Source organism: Mastomys coucha, unplaced genomic scaffold, assembly GCF_008632895.1.
Source record: "Mastomys coucha isolate ucsf_1 unplaced genomic scaffold, UCSF_Mcou_1 pScaffold5, whole genome shotgun sequence".
Classification (NCBI taxonomy): domain Eukaryota; kingdom Metazoa; phylum Chordata; class Mammalia; order Rodentia; family Muridae; genus Mastomys; species Mastomys coucha.
The window spans coordinates 50524698-50543423 of NW_022196911.1; the positions used below are offsets into that span (position 1 = coordinate 50524698).

Here is an 18726-nt window from a genome sequence, read left to right on the forward strand (position 1 = left end):
TTTTGTTGTTGTTGCTACTTTGAGAACAGGGTCTAATTATGTAGCCCTGACTAGCCTGGAACTCACTATACTGTCCATCTATCATTCTTCCTCAGAAACCCAAGTACTGCATAAATAGGTATCCAACAACACCTTCCCCATGAAGCGCATCAAAATATTTCTAGGACAGGCTGAGTGTGCCTCATCTGAATGCTTTAGAGCAGAAATGTCCCTGATTAGGTAATACTTGCATAGACATAATGAGGTGTCTTGGGAATGAAACTAGTCTAAACACAAATCACATTTATGTACATAGACTAAAGGTAATTTCATGTAATGTTGTAATGAACCATGTTTGGGTACCTTGTGGCATTAGGCCCCAGGCTAGTCTGAAACTATGCTCACAAACTCACAGAGCTCTGCCTGCCTCTGCCACTTGAGTACTAGGATTAATTTAGTACTTTAATCCAAGTACTCGGGAGGCAGAGGCAGGATTAAAGTCTGTACCACATATCCACATACTTTTTTGTTTTTGTTTTTTTGTTTTTCGAGATAGGGTTTCTCTGTATAGCCCTAGCTGTCCTGGAACTTACTGTGTAGACCAGGCTGGCCTCAAACTCAGAAATCCACCTGCCTCTGCCTCCCAAGTGCTGGGATTAAAGGTATGCACCACCACTGCCCGGCTCAGCATACTTTTTTAAAAAAATATTTATTTATTATTATATTTAAGTACACTGTAGCTATCTTTAGATACACCAGAAGAGGGCATCGGATCTCATTAAGGATGGTTGTGAGCCACCATGTGGTTGCTGGGATTTGAACTCAAGACCTTCAGAAGAGCAGTCAGTGCTCTTAGCCGCTGAGCCATCTCGCCAGTCCAATCATACTTGTTTTAAAAAATTATTTTTATGTGTATATATGTGTGTGCCTTCATGAGTTTATGCACACCAGGTATGTGCAGGACTGCACAGAACCTCAAAGAAGGATATAGCATCCCCTGGAACTGGAGATAAAGGTTGCTATGAGCTGCTATGTGATGGTAGGAATATAGACTTGGGTTCTCTGCAGTTCCTTTGTGAAAATTAGTAATCAGCAGTTAAGAACTCCCACTGTTCTTCCAAAGGACCCGAGTTTGGATCCCAGCATCCCCATTAGCTAGCTCACAACAGCCTGTGACTGTAGCTCCGGGAGGATCTGATGCCTTTTTATGGACTCCACAGCCACCTACACTCATACGCACACACCCACACATAGACACAGGTATATACATATAATTAAAAAAATTAAAAAGCTGGGTGGTGCAGGTGCATGTCTTTAATCCATGCATGCTGGAGGTAGAGGCAGGCTGATCTCCAAGTCTGAGGCCACTCTAGTCTACAGAGAGAGTTCCAGGATATACGGAAAAACCTATCTAAGAAACAAAACAAAAAATAGGGCTAGAGAGAAGGGTTAGTAGTTAAGACTGTTTGAAGCTGGGCGGTGGTGGCGCACACCTTTAATCCCAGCACTTGGGAGGCAGAGGCAGGTGGATTTCTGAGTTCAAGGCCAGCCTGGTCTACAAAGTGAGTTCCAGGACAGTCAGGGCTACACAGAGAAACCCTGTCTCGAAAAAAAAAAAAAACAAAAAACTGTTTGAACTCTTCCAGAGACCTGAGCTTCCTGAACCACGTTGGATGTTACAGTTACCACTGTAACTCCAACTCTAGAGAATCTGAAGCCCTCTTCTGGTCTCTGCACACAAGTGGCATGTACACACACACACACACACACACACAAGTAAACCTAAAAGATAGTAAGTAACAAGTAAATTATAGTTATTCACTTATTTGCATGTGGGAGTGTGTGCCATGGCCTAAGTGTGGATGTCAGGGGCCATCCTGCAGCCCTCATGTCTCCTTTCTGTAGTATTTTTCTAGCTTGAAAAGAGAAGCATTCATTTCCTTCTGCACAGGGTTCACTAAGGTGATGAGGTCATGGGTGCCAAGGCCTAGGGGAGAGAGGCTTTCTTCGCTCCAGGCAGATCTTAGCACAGCCGAGTGCCCAGCTCCCACAACCTACTCGCAGAAGAAGCTCTGAAAGAGGGTTTCGGAGGATAATTTTTGCTGCTCAAGGAGCTAAAGTCAACAGTTATTGAGCTCCAAACTGAGGACCACAGCAAGAAAGGACTTCTTTCACAATACAGAGGTCAGAGGCCAGAGGTCGGTTCCAGGAGGCCAACGTTCCAACTCAGAGCTTCCTACCTCTGCCTACAAACATGATGTAGAAAGTTGGCCTAAGGGACAGGGTGATCCAGTCTTCACAGGGCATCCCTAAATCTGCTCCACCCTTTGGAGCAGATTTACAAAAGGATCCTTTAGGGCTTGGGTTTGAGGCTCAGTGGTGGAGCACACACGTAGCATACACAGGCCCTGGATTCAACACCTAGCACCACAAAACAAAACTTTAAGTCAGGTGTAGCAGCTCACTTCTGTAATCCCAACCCTTGAGAAGCTAAGGCAGGAGGATTGCTGTGAGTTTAAGAATCATTCTGGGCCACATATTCGTTTATGGCCAACCTGGGCTACAGTGATGTTCTGAAACAACAACAATATGAATAAATATTAATGTTATACTACATATTGTTGTATTACTATATATTATATATATTAATTACTTCAGAAAGCCAGTAAGTGGCATGATTCTTTTACAGACAGTAGAACTGGAAGAGTGGAAATGGAGGGGGAGGAGGAGGAAGAGGAAGAGGAAGAAGGAGAGGAAGAAGAGGAGGAGGACACCGAGTCTTTGAACACTGCTGTCTAGATTCCTGATTACTAGTATCTGTACATCTCTGATGTGCTGGACCATCTCTAAACACCTTGTAACACTGTCTCCTTTAATCAATACAATGATTCAACAAGCCAGGAAAGGCTTAATCTTCCTTCCGAGATGAGCAGGCTGAAGCTCCTGGGTTAAGTACTGACCCGGCAGACACAGCTCATGAGTAGGAAAGCCTACGTTGGGGAGAGAACCCAAAACTTGAACTTCTCACCAGTGAGGTCCATGTTAAAATGGGGCAGAAGCCTGCCTACCCGATTCTACCCCACTTGACCTACGTTAATATAAATAAGAGTCACTAGTCCTTGGGGACAGATGGGTCACTAGTTGTGCTTACATATTTGATGATAAATTCCAGTTAATACCAACCTCAGTCCTGAAAGGTCTGTTTTTTTTTTTTTTTTTCAGTCCCTATTTTATGAATGAGGAGATAAAGGCTCAGAGAGGCAGAACAACTTGCCTGAGGCTGCCCAGCTGGCAAGCCAAAGGCAGACTTTCAGGTTTCTGGGTTAAGCTTTTGTCTGCAAACCATCTTGGGTAAGACTTATTTCCCTGGCTAGATTGGAGGTGGCATTTGACCAATACCTCCCTGCACTTAGCAATTGGTCTTGATAAGGTGCCTGTTCCTTCCATTTTAAATCCTGCGTCCCCAGAGGCAGACACAGAATAGGAAGGCCCTCAAGCTGTTTTTTTCTTCACTGCTGCCCCCTGAGGGGCCTGGCAGTCTCCACTCTGGACTCTGTCACATGGCAGAGCAGACTAGCTTGACTGGTAGGATGGACTTTATCAAGTTTTTTGTCTGTGCTTTGTGCAGACAGGGTCTGAAGACAAAGGGCAGGGACCACAAGAATGGCACCTGAGAGGTTTAAGGATTTGTACCAGGAAGAAGCCTCAGGTTCATTCCCAGAAGATAAGCTGCTACAACACAGAATACTCCTGGGAGACCTCTGGGTTGAGAGGCACAGGGAGGAAAATGCTGCCCGCTCCATAACTCTAGACCAGTATCTCAGGAACTCAGTTGAGATTAGAGCTTGCCCCCAAACAAGTACAACTGGTTTTGCCCAGCACTTCCCAGGTGGTCTGGCTTCATCTTGGATCCTACCTAGTTCCCAACAATAAATGCTTTCCAACAAGCACTGTTTTTTGTTTTTTTGTTTTCTTCTCTTCTTGTGTGATGTGTCAAGGCCTCGTGTAAGGCCTTCATTTAACTAAGCAATGAGGCTAGAAGACGCCATGCAAAGGAGTGGGGTGACTTCAAAGGCAAGATAAGCGCCGCTCTCTGGCTTCTCAAACTCTCCTCTGAGCTTTGGGAACTCCTGATTGGGAAGAAAGTACCCTGTCGGCTCAGTGTAGTCCAGTGCTGAAGTGGAAGCAGGCCAGAGTGGTCAAGGAGAGGTGTACAGAGACAAGCTTCTTTGGGAACGCGCCAGCACCGCTGCAGGGGCAAGCACATGGAAAGGCCAGGTACTGGCATCCCTATGTGGGTTGTCTGCTCTACTTCCCTGCCTCAGTTTCCCCATTATGCAGAAAAGGATGGGGCTGCCTCTCGAAGACTCTTTAGAGCGACCCGGAGGCCCGGGTTCTGCATTACACTGCTCTCTGCAGCTTTCCCGGGGGTCGCGAAGCTGGAGGACCCAGTGCGGAAAAACGACTGCAGTTCTGGCCACGGCCTGAGCCCTGATAGCAGCGTCTGGCCCGGAAACGGTGTATCAGGCCGGAGACAGAAGTTCCCACGGGCTGAACGACCACTTACCGGCATGACTGATGCGACACAGACTGGCAGCAGTGGCGGCAGCGACGACGACTGGAACGCTTCTCCCGGACACCAAAGCCGCGCTTCCGGAGAGCGCTCCTGGAAGCCCCGCCCCCAGGCCAACCCATCCCTCGGCCAGGCCCCGCCCCAGGGCTGGGCTCCACTTATGCCCCGCCTCTTCCGGGGTCCAGCTTCGCAAGGCCCCGCCCTTTGAGGAAGGATCTGCTAAGTTCCGGTCCCTTCCGGCCCAGTTACAGCTAGGCTCCTCCCTTGGTTAACGCCCCTTTCTGACTTGGATATTTCACTAGGCCCCGGCTCTCTTTTGAGATAGGTCACGCCCCCTCTGGACAGGGAAAGGCCAGGCTAGATTTTGAGGCCAGGCCGAGTCTAAGTTGTGGAGACCGGATCTGTGCCTTCTACTGGGTCATTTCTGAAACAGTGCTAGGGAATGCAAGGCTAAGGCTCCTGGGAATAAAAGATCTGGCATTTCCCTAAAGGGACTATCTCTCTTGCTTATCACTCAACTCAGTCCCTAAACTAGAGTGGCCTGGCCTAGGGCGGCAGGCCTTTTGACCCAGATATTAGAGTGGCTGAGGCAGAAGATTTCTGGGTTCAAGGCTTACTATGGCTGCAAAGTTCAAGGCCATCCTGGACTTCTTGAGACCCTATCCCGAAAAACATATTTAAAAAAAATATTCAAATTTAAGGCACATAGTAAATCAGTTCACAACTGTAATCCCAGTGAAAAGTTGAGGCAGAGCTAGGCCAGGTAGTGGTCCATGCCTTCAACCCTGGTCCTCTGGAGACAGGTGGATCTCTGAGTTCAAAGCCTGGTCTACAGTGCAAGTTCCAGGACATCCAGAGCTATGCAAACAATAACAACAACCAAGACCAAACCAAACCAAAGCTGAGGCAGAAGAATCCAGAGGATCCAGAGTTCAAGGTGGCTGAGGCCTTTAATCTCAGCACTCAGGAGGGAGCAATCTGCCATTCTGTGTGTTAGGATGGGTTCAGTCAGAAACCATACTTTAATTTGAATATAAAAGTTAAAAGAAGGGCTGGCGAGATGGCTCAGCGGGTAAGAGCACCAACTGCTCTCCCGAAGTCCTGAGTTCGGATCCCAGCAACCACATGGTGGCTCACAACCACCTGTAATGAGATCTGACGCCCTCTTCTGGTGAAGACAGCTATAGTGAATTATGCCGGAGTGGAGCGAGCGGGCGGGCAGAGGTCCTGAGTTCAATTCCCAGCAGCCACACACATGATGGCTCACAGCCATCTATACAGCTACAGTGTACTCATATACATAAAATAAATAAAATAAATCTTTAAAAAAAAAGTTAAAAGAAGTTAGCTAACAGGAAAGCCTAAGAAACTAAGACTAGCTGGATGGGGTGGGGGGTGGGGGTGGCACACACGTATCTATAAACAACCATTCCCCCTACAGTCCTGAGGCTGAGGCAGGTGAGTCATGAATTGGAGGCCAGTCTGAGCCTCATGGGAAACTGTCTTAACTAAAATGAACTAAAATAAAAATAAATGTAAGATCAAAATAGGCTTGGCATGGTAGTGGACATTGTAAATCTCATCACTTAGAATTGGAGGCAGGGGGATTGCTGAAAGTTCAAGGCCAGATTGGACCACATAACGCCATGTTCCAAGCACTAACAACTCTTCACCCCGATATAATGGTGTGATGGATGTAAGAAGATTCCATTGTCCAAAAGGTTAAGACATGGGTGTCCAAGAAATAGGTCTCTCCCTCTGTACTCATCCCAAACTGAGCTCCAAGTCTCACTGGGAAGGGTACAGCTGTGGCTGGCTGGAATGCAGAACGTGCCAGGGCTCTGGCTGAAGGCTTCTGTCTCTCACAAAGGGAACTGGCACCACTCTCTGCCTCCTTGCCCCAACTCCACATACCTTCTAGAGAACAAGTACCTCCCATGACAGAACAAGTAGCTTCCATGACAGAAATGTCTCAGAGGCTGATGCAAAAACCATGGAGGCAGTGCTGAGCACGGATGGCCCCAGACTTATGCTGGGGGAAGGAGAGCCATCTTTATTTCACTTCCTGCAGTCAACTTCTTTTACTTGCCCTTGACATGCCTCACTGAGTCCTCACCTGATGGTTGCATAGCTTGCTTCTGGCCTTAATTAATGCAGTTAGTGTTGTGATGACACCATACACAGTTCCCTAAGATTCAAAATAGAACAAATTTGTATGTGAGGAATTGTCTGTCATTTATAGTTTTGTTTTTGTTTGTTTGTTTTTTTGAGACAGGGTTTCTCTGTATAGCCCTGGCTGTCCTGGAACTCACTCTGTAGACCAGGCTGGCCTCGAACTCAGAAATCTGCTTGCAAGTGCTGGGATTAAAGGCATGTGCCCCACCACTGTCCAGCTCTTTTAAAGTTTTGATAGATTCATTTAGACTGCCTTTCAGAAGAAAGGAAAAGGTTATTCTATCTATCTATCTATCTATCTATCTATCTATCTATCTATCTATCTATCATCTACCTATCATCTATATCATCTATCAATCATCTATTTATCTATCAATCATCTATTTATCTATCTATCCATCATCTATCAATCATCTATTTATCTATCTATCCATCATCTATCAATCATCTATGAAATGCAGGGTTTCTTTTGTATAGCCTTGGCTATCCTGGAATTCAGTCTTTAGACTAGTCTGCCCTGGGACTCAGAGATCTGCCTCCCTCTGCCTCCTGGGTGCTGGGATTAAAGGCTTGTGCCACCACCCCCCCTGTAAGGTTTTAGTTTTAAATTTAAAAACTATTTTTTTCCAGGTTCATAATTTATTGTACAAAATGAGTTTTACATGGTGGGTTAACATCAGCTTCTTCAGACATGGGACTTAACAGATGAGGCCAGACATTTCAAAATCCATTTCTGTTGCTTTCACAGCTGGAGTTTTTTAAGGCCGTAACTTGAAGTATAAGACCAATAAAGCAATGACTCCGTAAGTGGCCAGGACACAATTCATTCTACTTGTGAGGGTATAAGAGTTGAAATATTTTTTAATACTAGTGAACTGGAATTGCTCATCACTTTCTGGACCAGCCATGACTTCAATCTTCATCTGAACCACAAACTCCGAAGCTGACGCATCCTTCAACAAACCCAGCGACCAGCTTGGGCAGACCAGGTCACAGTGATTCTTAAAAAATAATTTTTTTTTTTTGGTCTTTCGAGACAGGGTTTCTCTGTGTAGCCCTAGCTGTCCTGGAACTCACTCTGTAGACCAGACTGGCCTGGAGCTCAGAAATCTGCCTGCCTCTGCCTCCCAAGTGCTGGGATTAAAGACGTGCGCCACCACTGCCTGGCTTAAAAAATAATTTTTAAAAGATTTTAAATATTATACTTTGTGTGTGTGTGTGTGTGTGTGTGTGTGTGTGAGAGAGAGAGAGTTTGTACCTTTGTTTACCACGGCAAGTCTCTGGATGTCAGAGGAAAGCTTGCATGAGTGGCTTCTCTTGTGTGATGAGTGCCTGGAATCAAACTCCAGTCATCAGACTGTGGAAAGAGCTCTTGCTGCCCTGGTTTATTTTACTATTCTTTCTTTCTTTTTCTTCTCTTTCACTTAATTAGTTAATTAATTTTTGAGACAAGATCTTACTATGTAGCTCAAGATGGGCTCAAGCTCCTAACCCTAGGCTCAAAGTGAAGACACACGCCTTTAATCTCATCATTGAGGTGGCAGAGGCAGGCAGATCTCTATAAATTCAACACCAGTGTGGTCTACATAGCAAGCTCCAAGCCAGTCAAGGCTACATGGGGAGATCTTGTCCAAAAAAAAGATCTTTATATTATGGGCCTAGGCAACCGCCTGAGTTTCATTCCCAGGCCCCACATGGTAGGATGAGAGAACAGGTGCCTACTGTCTTGCCCTCTGACCTCCACAGGCGGGCCATGGGGTAAGCGTACCCACAAGCTGAATGTGGCCATTCATGCCCACCATCCTGGTAGTTGGAAGGTGGAGGCGGGAGGATCTGAAGTTAAAGGCCAGACTGCTTGACCCTGGCTCAAATAAAACAACAAAAAAAAAATTAAACAGAAAAAAAAAATCACAGTGGCAAAGGGTAGAGAATGGAAACTAAACCTATTATCTCCTCCGCTGGGACAAAGTTCATCCCACTCTCGGGAATCATTAACTGTTTTTTCTTGTGACTCAAATTCTTCCTTTCCAGTGCAAGCCCAGTGAAAAGACAGACATGGGTGAGCCTGGACAGCTCTGGCTCTTCAGTGTGTCCATGGGAGCTTCTACCACGTCTGTTAGCATCCAGAACCTGCCTGCGGCAGATATGTGGGCGGGTCCACAGACCTGTCGCCAGGGCGATGGCAACCATATTCCCAGAATCCATTGGGTTCAGCTCCCACCTTTACCTGGACTGCTACGTCGACATATATATATATATATATACATATATATGGGTACTTTCCTCCATCTTTCTCTCTTTTTCTTCTCTCGCTCCCCTCTATCTTCCTGCGCTGCTACCCCCCTACCCCCCTTCCAATTAAACCTCTTACACGTGAAACTGCCTGGGCCTGGTGTCTGCAGACGCTTCCTGCCGCGACTCAAAACCCATCAATGTTGACCTGCCTTATGCCCGACATAAGGTATCCATTCTCCCTGCTCCTTTGCTTGATGCCTTTTGGACAGTTTTATACTGATACCTGTAGATTCATTTTCTGGATGGTTTTGGTGGCTGTTCCCTTGGAAGTGGAGATTGTGTTATTGTGTCTGTTTGTGTTTTGATGTCTGAGGACTACGTAGCTGGATGCTCAGATGGGGTTGCTTTCTTTCTTTCCTTCGGATTCAGTCTCCTACCTAGTAGCCTACTTAGAGTGGTAATCCTGCCTCCGCCTCTGGGGATGGTAGTACTTCAGGCCTGCAACAAGATACCTGGCTTTGACTTCTATTACAAAGGGTGCCGCCCTGAATGGTGCTGTAGTAAGCCTTTGTTTACAGAGTTTCATGGTCCATAGAGGACTGCCTCCACCCCCAGCCTAGACTTCCAACCCCATGACTGGAAGACCTCAGGGCCTGTGTACAATCCTTGGGTTTGAAAATCTTTTCCCTCGCACCGAGAAACTTCTTGTTTTTGCCGCAGACGGTGGTGAACACAGAGACTCATGATTTGATCCACCGGCTAGAAAAAGAGGCTGTGGGGGGTTCTCAGCCCTAAATAGGATGTCAGTGTCACCTACTCACCCGGAGGCTCAAGGCTCTTTGTGGAATAGGGGGCGGAAAGGCTGTAAGGGGCAGAGACAGTGGACGGTTCAGGACACAATAGGACATCTGCCCGTATGAACCTACAGCGACAGTGACAGCATGCACACAAGACCTGGGAAAAGTCAAGCCGGAAGATGCTCGGCACATTTTCACCCCTAGCTAAGGAACCACTAGGAACTGCTCATTAGGAGAGAAGAGTCAGGTTTCCTCAGGTGGATGGCACCAGAGAGCCTGCCATTGCTCCAGGAGGTGGTCCTACGCCCATGCACATAGCAGCAGTACTAACTGGACCCAGTGGGAACCCCCATGGGATTGGGGCAGAGGGAATAGGGTGTTTTTGTTTTTGTTTTTTTTTTCCCAAGACAGGGTTTCTCTGTATAGCCCTGGCTGTCCTGGAACTCACACTGTAGACCAGGCTGGCCTCGAACTCAGAAATCCACCTGTCTCAAGGGTGGTCTTAATTGAAACACTTCACATGCATGTATATGATTCCCAAACAACAAAAATGATCTGATCTTTACAGATTTTCCCCCTTATAAATACATCTTTAAAACAGCTTTTTTTTTTTTTTTCCTCGGGCGGTGGTGGCACACGCCTTTAGTCCCAGCACTTGGGAGGCAGAGGCAGGCGGATTTCTGAGTCCGAGACTAGCCTGGTTTACAGAGTTCCAGGACAGCCAGGGCTACACAGAGAAACTCTGTCTCAAAAAGCCAAAAAACAAATAAACAAACAAACCCATCACCACCAACAAAAAACCCCCCAGTTTTTAAAAAAAGATTTATTTATTTATTTTATGTGTATGAGTACACTGTAGCTGTACAGATAGCCATGAGCCATCATGTGGCTGCTGGGAATTGAACTCAGAATGGCCCGCTCCCTCCCAAGTAATTACTGTAGCTGTCTTCAGATGCACCAGAAGAGGGCGTCAGATCTCATTAAGGGTGGTTGTGAGCCACCATGTGGTTGCTGGGATCTGAACTCAGGATCTTCGGAAGAGCAGTCAATGCTTTTACCCGCTGAGCCATCTCACCAGCCCTAAAACAGTTTTTTTTTTTCAAAAAGCTAGTTTTGGTGGTGCACTGCTTTAATCCCAGCAGAGGTAGAATGAGGAGGATCTTTATGAGTTCCAGGCCAGATGAGGCTGTGATTATGTTATACGTTATGAGGGTGGGGGAGGGAAGCAAAGCCGCCAGGAACCCTGGAATTTTAATAAAAAGAATCCTTGTGAAAATTTGTCCAAGTTCTCTGAATAAGGTATTTCATTTTTTCCCCTGGAAAACCCAATATGAACCTCAAATCTCCTTGTTTACGCTTTAAAAAACAGCCTTCCAGATGGGTGTGGGGCCGCATCCCTTTAATGCCAGTACTCGGGAAGCAGAGGCAGGGGGCTCTCTAAGCTAGAGGCCAGTCTGGTCTGCACAGTGAGTTCCAGGATAGCCGGGGCTATCTTTAAAAACAAACGAAGCCTCTACAGCTCCAAATAAAGTCCAAATTCCTTGGTTGGACTAGCAATCCTACCAAGCATTCCTAGAAGGATGTGTAGGAATATTAGCGCGGCTTCAGGGCTTGGTGTTTGCAGTCCTAGAAACAGGTTCCCGCTGGAGGCTCAGTGCTGGCTGCCTGATGACAGGCACTCTGACGCCTCTGGTTGCTTAAGGGCAGAAACAGTGCTGGAGCACGACAGACTTTTCACTTGGTTCCTAGTTTCCGGAGTTCCAGGTTCTGCCTGGCTGCTTTTTCCTTCCAGCCTGGGCTGGGCTGGCTGAGTCTTTCCTTTGCACGTGGGAACTGTCCATGTGTTCCTTTTGGAAACTCTCTGTAACACTTTAACGCCTGTATTTCCGGTATTTAGGAGGTTGGGGCAGAAGGAAGGCGAGTTCAAGATCAGCCTAGGCTACATGGTAAATCCAGGTCAGCATAGGCTACAAGGGGAGACCTTGGCTCAAAAAGCCCTAAAAGAAAACAAATTAATGCGAGTTTAGTTTGCCTTCAGGATTTCATGTCACGGCTTTGGACTTGCTATGTAGTTCAGGATGGCCTAGAATTCTCCCCACCTCCAGGGAATACAGACTAATCTAGTTTGTGCTTAGCATTTGGACCACAGCTCTTTTAATATAAAAACGCTCATGATGGGCAGAGGGCTCACAAAACACCGAGTTGGGGACAGCAGTAGACTGAGGTACTACTACTTGGACCCTGGAGCCTTTATGGGAAACCTTAGGTGTGTCTGCCTAGGAGTTGAGTAAAAGTTCCCATTTCAATTTGAATAGCATGTGACAATGGCTGTTGGTGACGCACCCTTTAACCCTCTGGAGCCAGAGGGTTATTAAAGAGGGGATCTTGTCTCTGCAATCACAAGACAGGAAAACCTGAAAACGTCCGTGAGATACCCTGGGACAAGCGCATTCCCAAACGCCAGCCAGGCTGACTAGCGGTATGCTCTGGGGTCCCTTGATCAAGTCAGTTTCGCTGTCCTCTGTCGCCACTGCATTCGTGCTGAGTAATGCTAAGGGTCAGCAGCTCGTGCTCTTCCGAAACGCATGCAAAAAAAGTTTTGATGGGAAGAGAAAACCAAACCAAACCCACAAAACCCAAGAAACTCTGTCACTTAGATCTCGGGTACCAAAGTCGACAGGGAAGGCGGGAGAGGTGTCCTCGAGGACAGGATTCCACCTAAGAGGAAGAGAAAGGAAAGGGAACGGAAGACTCAGCTAGCACATCCTCTTAACCGCCCCAGAGGGCACGGCGGCCCTGGGGCTGCCTTTGGAGAGGGCCACCCCTCCCTGTCAATCAGCTCCATCCGGTGTTGCGATTGGCTGGGGGCTTCATTGCTCCCCCGCGCCTACCTCCTAGTTGCATGGGGTTTACTTCCCCAAAGTACACGGGCCCCACCTTGTGGATCAACCGCTCCTGCTTGGACAGTGGGTTTCCGCCCAGAAAAAGAAATGTGAGCCAATGAGAACGGGTACATGCAACTATTGGCTTGTCTGAGTGTCGCTCTCAGTGCATCCCGCCCTCATTTTTATAGACCATCCAAGTATTGGTGAGGCCTCGTGTCCATCTGGGCTCTGGATCCTTCAGTTATAGGTAGATGCGGCAGCCACTCAGGAGCCCGGCCCCTGGACAAAGGCGCTGTCCAATCGCAGCCAAGGGGCGCGGCGACGAGGCCGCCATTGGTCCCTGCACGAGACCAGGAGCAGCAGGTTCGGCTGAGCGCGGCTATATAGCGGGCGGCGGGCACGCGTGCCGCGGCATCGCGCGAGGGACGCCACCACCTCCTCCCACGCAGTAGCCCTGTCCTCCCGCTCAGCCGCGCAGGTACATGGGCCCGCGGGTGGGGCTGATCGCATGCGGGCCGGGCGTGAGCCGAGCTGCGACCGCGAGCGGGGCGCCCCGGGAGGCCGCGCGGCGCGTCCCCACCCCCACCAACGGCCGGCGCGGCCTCCTGCTTGCGCCTTGGGGCCCGCGCGTGGTCCGCCGCGCCAACGGCGGGCGTCACGCGTCTGGCCGGCCCTGCGTGCCCCACGCGCATTCTCTGGCTCGCGCCGGCTCTCCGGACCTGGCCTAAGACCCAGGGCCTGGACCCTAAGGAAGCCTTCGGATATGGGGATGGGGGTTGGGGGAGCCCAAGCTGAGAGCGTGATCGCGCCTCCCAGGGCTGCAGAACGGAGGCGCGCGACCCTGGGATCAAGGGCTCAGTGGTGCAGAGACAGCCACGCCAAGACGTGATCTCTCCAGACTCCCCACTGTTTCCCCCTGCACTATGCTGAGAGTTCCCTTTTTTCCCGCCCTTCCCGGTCACCTGGGTGCTATCAGGTAGGTACAGTGAAGTGGAGATGGAGGTAGATCCAAGGCCCTCTGTAGGGAAAAGACAGGCATCTGTGCAGGCTACGTGGCTGTGGGACACTATTGGCCACTGAGTTCTTGAACCCGAGGTGCAAACCTTAGCATGAGAAGACCGGTGGTGGCATCTGTGCGAGCCAGTGGGGGGACTCACGAGAAGGGAGATTACAAGTGGGGTTTTGAATGATAAAGGAGGACTTGGCTTCTTTTGCACCTACGTGGATAGATAGATGCGCCTCCAAGTTAGCTTCTGGGAAAAATAAAGGAAAATACTGCCAGTGTAATGTAGTTGAGTGTGCCCCTCAGCAGGTTCGAAACGCACCTCGAAGTAATGGGAAATTCCCGCCAGCAGGAAGTCAAACTCTGACATTAGATCTTGACTCTTGTAGATCCCTTTTTAACTTGGAATGTTTTAGTTTTGAATCAGAACAAACTTTATAAAAACCTTTGAGAAGATCATAACTCCAAGGAAACGAAGTGTTTAAATTCTCACAAGAGTTGAGGTTAAAGTTTGAAATTGGATAGGACCGGGCTTCAGCTCAGAGGTGGAGCACTTGGCATGGAATACAGGAAGCCCTAGGTTCAGTCACCAGAGCCACAAAAATAAGTCACATCTGAAATTGCTGGGGTGAGGATGGTGTTCAGTGTCCAGTCATTGTGAATTGGGTCACAATCACCGATTGGGTTTGTTGGCAAGCACAGCAGTTAGGTCTGCCAAACCATCTATGATCAACTGCCTTTTTATTTATTTATTTATTTATTTATTTAATTCTTACTATGGAGCCCTTACTGGCCTGGAACTCAGGAGGATCTCAGAATCTTCTCAGGGGCCAAGAGTTAAGGTGCATCCCACTAAGTCTAGCTAAGTAATTTGTTTTAGTACTTATTTGGTTGGACTTGTACTGTGTGCAAAGATATTTTCAAGGATTTGTGGTCTACCTATCTTTCTGTGTGCTGAGGGTTACCTTTTCCTCCTAGCTTTAGAAAGCGCTTTAAACGGCAGATGTTTCCGACTGAAACAAGATTACAACAAACGTTTTAGGATTAACTCTCAAGGAGCACATCCTTGCAAAAAGTTAAAAGCGACATTTAAAGTTGTGCTTCTGTTTTCCAAGTAAATACAGAGTGGCAGTAAAGAACCAAACTCCGTGGGGATGCTGAACTTAAACTGGCTTGCTTCTGGATATAACATTGTTTCCTTGGAACGTGTTACTTAACCTGCACATAGGGGTAGGCGAATGTTAGTAATTCATCACCTTTTAAAATAAGGTAGTGACCGGCTTTTAATCTGGGAAGATAAAATCTGGGAAGTTTGAGTCCAGGTAGTTTTACTAACTGCTTGAGGTCAAATATATCAAGGTGAAATAATCTAATTGAAAGGAATGGTTGTTAATTTCATCTCCACACATTCAAAAGACCCGTGCTCTTGGCCTCAGGCAGGTGGTTAATAGGGTAGGGATAGAAAACTGACTCCTTAGCTCAGTGTCAGAAAACAGTGAATTGAAGCACAGTGACTGCCTTGGCTGCTCCCTTCCAAGCTGGTCAGAGGTTACTGCTGGTGGAGGTCAGTCTTCTGAGCTGTGGTTCTAATAGGTACTACACTGGGCAGTTTCTTTTGTCTTAACTCACATTCTGGTTTTCAGTTCTCAGCTGTCAGTATAGTGCCTGAGCATTAGATTTTTGGAAATGTGTGTTCTTGACCCTGCTTGAAAGCAGTTTTTTTCTTTTTTTTTAAATTGCCATCTTTTATATAATGGATTTCCCTGTATTTCTGAACTTCATGGAAAGCACAAGGCATAAGTTGGCTTTAGGATTTTTAAGTAGGTTTACGATTGCATATGGTTCCCCCCGGCCCCCTGGAGATATGGTTTCTCTGTGTAGCCCTGGCTGTCCTTGAACTCACTCTGTAGATTAGGCTGGCTGTGAACGCAGAGATATGCCTGCCTCTGCCACCCGAGTAGTATGCCTCTAACACCTGGCTGCATATTTTTTTTAATGAATTAGTCCAAGCTGACAGGTTTAATAGAAAACTGAGAATTTGTAACCCAAACCAAGTTTTTTTAAGTTATAGTGCTGAAGTAGTTGTGTGCTTTAGAGTTTTTATTGCATTGCTGACTTAGAGAGGGGTAATTGTCAAGCTAGGTGTGGTGGTACACATCTTTAACTCCAGCACTCTGAGGCAGAGGCAGGGAGATCTCTTGAGTTCCAGGCACCAGCCTTGTCTATAATAGTGAGTTCCAGGCTAGCCAGAGCTACACAGTAAGACCCTGTCTTGAGAGAAAGAAGTAATGTCCCTTTTTCCCTGTAGTTGTCACAGTTAGTGGGGGAACCTTTGCCCAAGCTCAGGAGAACCTTCGTCCAACCTCAGGAGTTAAATTTAGACTCAGCAGCTGTCACCCCACTTGTAGCTGGTGACTACTAGCTAGAAATACTTAACTATTCTCTACTTAGCTAGAAATACTTAGTATTCTCTACTTAGTTTTCCCTCTCTCTCTCTCTCTCTCTCTCTCTCTCTCTCTCTCTCTCTTTAATGTGCAACTTTATTTGGGAAAGCCAAGCTGCTAGCCAGGTGAATACTTGTAATGCATGGTTTGCATTACAGAGTGGAAAGAAAGCTGCAGCCTAGGAAGGCTTTGCAATGCTGTTCTTTAGCAGGTGCTGCATTTTAGGTGTAAAAGGCAAAGAGCAATGTGTTTCACTGGTCACTAAGCGGTTACCTTGCTGTGGCAGACTGAAGCCAGGGCCTGATATGGACTCTTACTGAACCACAACCCCAAGTACTTCTAGTATTTGAAAAATGGTCTCAGGGTTATCTTTTTGGGCTATGGAGTTCAGACCAGCCTGGATTACATGAGACTCCATCTTAAAAAGAAAATGCTGGACATCCACCTGTACATCCACATTGTAGGAACTAAGGAGTTGGAGTTGTTACTCAGCATTGAGTTTAAGATGCCTCTTCCTCTTGTCAGTTTTTCTTTTTGTGGCGCTTGGAATCGAACCAGAGTCAGGACCCTGTGCATGCTGGGCTAGAGTTCTGCCCTTAAGTTACAGCCCTACACTTAGGGGTGTTGCTGCCCAGTACAGACTCCCTGGGCTCCCGAGGCTGGGATTAAGGTGTAGGCTACCACACATAGGTTAAGTAGTTTCTGCTGACTTTGGAGTGGCAGGGGCTACTCAGGGAGAAAAAAAAAAAAAACCCAAATTATCCAGCTTACTGATACTTCCTGGAAAAGTTAGTAGTTGATATAGTTTTAGATTTATAAAAGAATTGTAACACAATTGTAACACAAGATTTGCCTACCTCATCCTATGCAGTCAATGTGTATTTATCAAAACAAATTGGTAAACCCCGTTGACATAGGCTTTATTTCAGTTTCCTCAGGTGCTTCTGCAAATGTACTTTTCTCTGTTTCAGGATCCACTCCAAAGTCTTCTTGTCTCCTTAGTCTCCTCTCATCTGTGAGTTTCTGTTCTCTGTCCTTCATGACCTTGACACTTAGGATCTTATTCAGGTTTGTCTTACTGCCGAATTGGGTTTATGGTTCTGTGGGAGGACAGCAGAGTTGTACCACAATCTCCTATGGCATCCGTGGCACTCTATTGTGGTACCTTTGTGGTGTGGGGAGGGTGAGGTGGCTGTGTTTCCCTTTCCACTCTGTTTAGTTCCTACTCATACCCAAGGGAAAGGAAATGTGGGACTATTTCCTTCAGGAGAGAGAATCTGAGTTTGTAGGTATTTATTTATACTGAAGTAGCTACGGGGTTTGAACTCAAGAGATCTGCTTGCCTCTGCCTCCTTAGTTCTTGAATTAAAGGCAAAGGCATATGTAACCACATCCATCTATTTTGATGCAGGGTCTCCTATAAACTAATCTGGCTTCTAATGCTTGATTCTTCTGCCTCTGCCTCCCAGGTGTTTTGAAGCCATGATATTTTTTTTTAAAAAGATTTTATTTATTTATATGAACACACTGTAGCTGTCTTCAGACACACCAGAAGAGGGCATCAAATCCCATTACAGATCCACCATATAGATGCTGGGATTTGAACTCTGAACCTCTGGAAGAGCAGTCAGTGCTCTTAACTGCTGAGCCATCTCTACAGCCCCTCATGATTTTTTTTTTTAGTAGTCTGATTTTCCTAAAGCTTTCCTACTTAGTTTTACAATTTATATTTATTTTGTCTACTACTATATTTTTGTTGTTTTGAGACAGGATTTTTCTGTCTCCCAGGCTAGCCTTGAACTTGATCTGCCTCAGCCTCTTGAAATACTGGGATTCCAGTAGACCCAGCTCCCCTTCTTGGGTGATTTGGTTTTGTCATTGGGACCTTATGGTATTTAATCCTTTGAGTTGTGCCTAGTATTAACAAGTTTTTTGTTTTTTGTTTTTTTTCTTGTTTTTTTTTGGGGGGGGGGGCGTTGGAGATAGGGTTTCTCTGTGTAGCCCTGGCTGTCCTGGAACTCACTCTGTAAACCAGGCTGGCCTCCAACTCAGAAATCCACCTGCCTCTGCCTCTCAAGTGCTGGGATTAAAGGCGTGTGCCACCACCGCCCGGCCATTAACCAATTTTTGATGATTTGTACTTTAGTGTTTTGTTGGTACAGTCACTCTGCCCCCTCCTCCTTTTCTCTTTGTGGTACTGAGCAGTAAATCTAGGGTATTGGACATGATAGGCCAGCACTGAGAACCCTATGTTCCCAGGCATCTTTACTTTTTACTTGAGCTCCTTGCCTTGGATGGTCTTGAACTCTGGAGCCGAGAGACAGGCTTTGAACTTGTAGTCTTCCGAGTAACTGGGCTCACGTTCCCTGAGGCCTTGCTGTTTCTCTGTTGTTACTTAAGTATTCTCTTGCATTAGTTAATGGGGTGTTTTGCTGGTCCAACTTAAAATTAGCCTTTTACCAGAGAGAATTTTGGAGGGATTATGGCAGGTAGTGAGTCCAAAGGATATAGGTGACAGATTGACAGATTGTCCCATCTAGTACTGGGGCTACACTTGCTTCTGAAGAGATTGACAACAAAGTTAGAAGCAACAAAGTTACTCTGGTCCTGGAAAGACATTGTTTCAGTTCCCTGA

The 18726-nt window shown here is 46.8% G+C and overlaps 2 protein-coding genes, 1 long non-coding RNA gene and 1 pseudogene across 5 annotated transcripts in view; 1 reads left to right on the forward strand and 3 right to left on the reverse strand.

Annotated features, from left to right (window-relative positions):
- The window catches only part of Atox1 (antioxidant 1 copper chaperone), an 18936-nt gene extending 14243 nt beyond the window's left edge, over positions 1–4693 (reverse strand). The window contains exon 1 of the mRNA XM_031353578.1: positions 4547–4693. Coding sequence (XP_031209438.1) covers positions 4547–4552 — 6 coding nt within the window. The 5' untranslated portion in view covers positions 4553–4693. The remainder of the gene's footprint in view (positions 1–4546) is intronic.
- Positions 4694–6668: 1975 nt separating this feature from the next.
- LOC116076756 lies at positions 6669–8856 on the reverse strand. Its single transcript, XR_004113091.1, has 3 exons — positions 8671–8856; positions 7986–8059; positions 6669–6740 (listed from the first exon to the last, which is right to left on the reverse strand). It is a non-coding gene; the product is annotated as an uncharacterized LOC116076756 (long non-coding RNA).
- LOC116076755 lies at positions 7486–7635 on the reverse strand (annotated as a pseudogene).
- A 4100-nt stretch (positions 8857–12956) lies between the features above and the next one.
- G3bp1 (G3BP stress granule assembly factor 1) overlaps positions 12957–18726 on the forward strand; it is a 30413-nt gene continuing 24643 nt past the window's right edge. Inside the window, exon 1 of one of the 3 annotated variants that reach the window (XM_031350648.1) lies at positions 12957–13122. The gene's annotated coding sequence lies outside the window, so the exon portion shown is untranslated. Of the gene's footprint in view, positions 13123–13322; positions 13621–16864; positions 17160–18726 lie in introns of those variants that run through there. The other 2 variants (XM_031350649.1, XM_031350650.1) reach the window with 2 other exon arrangements.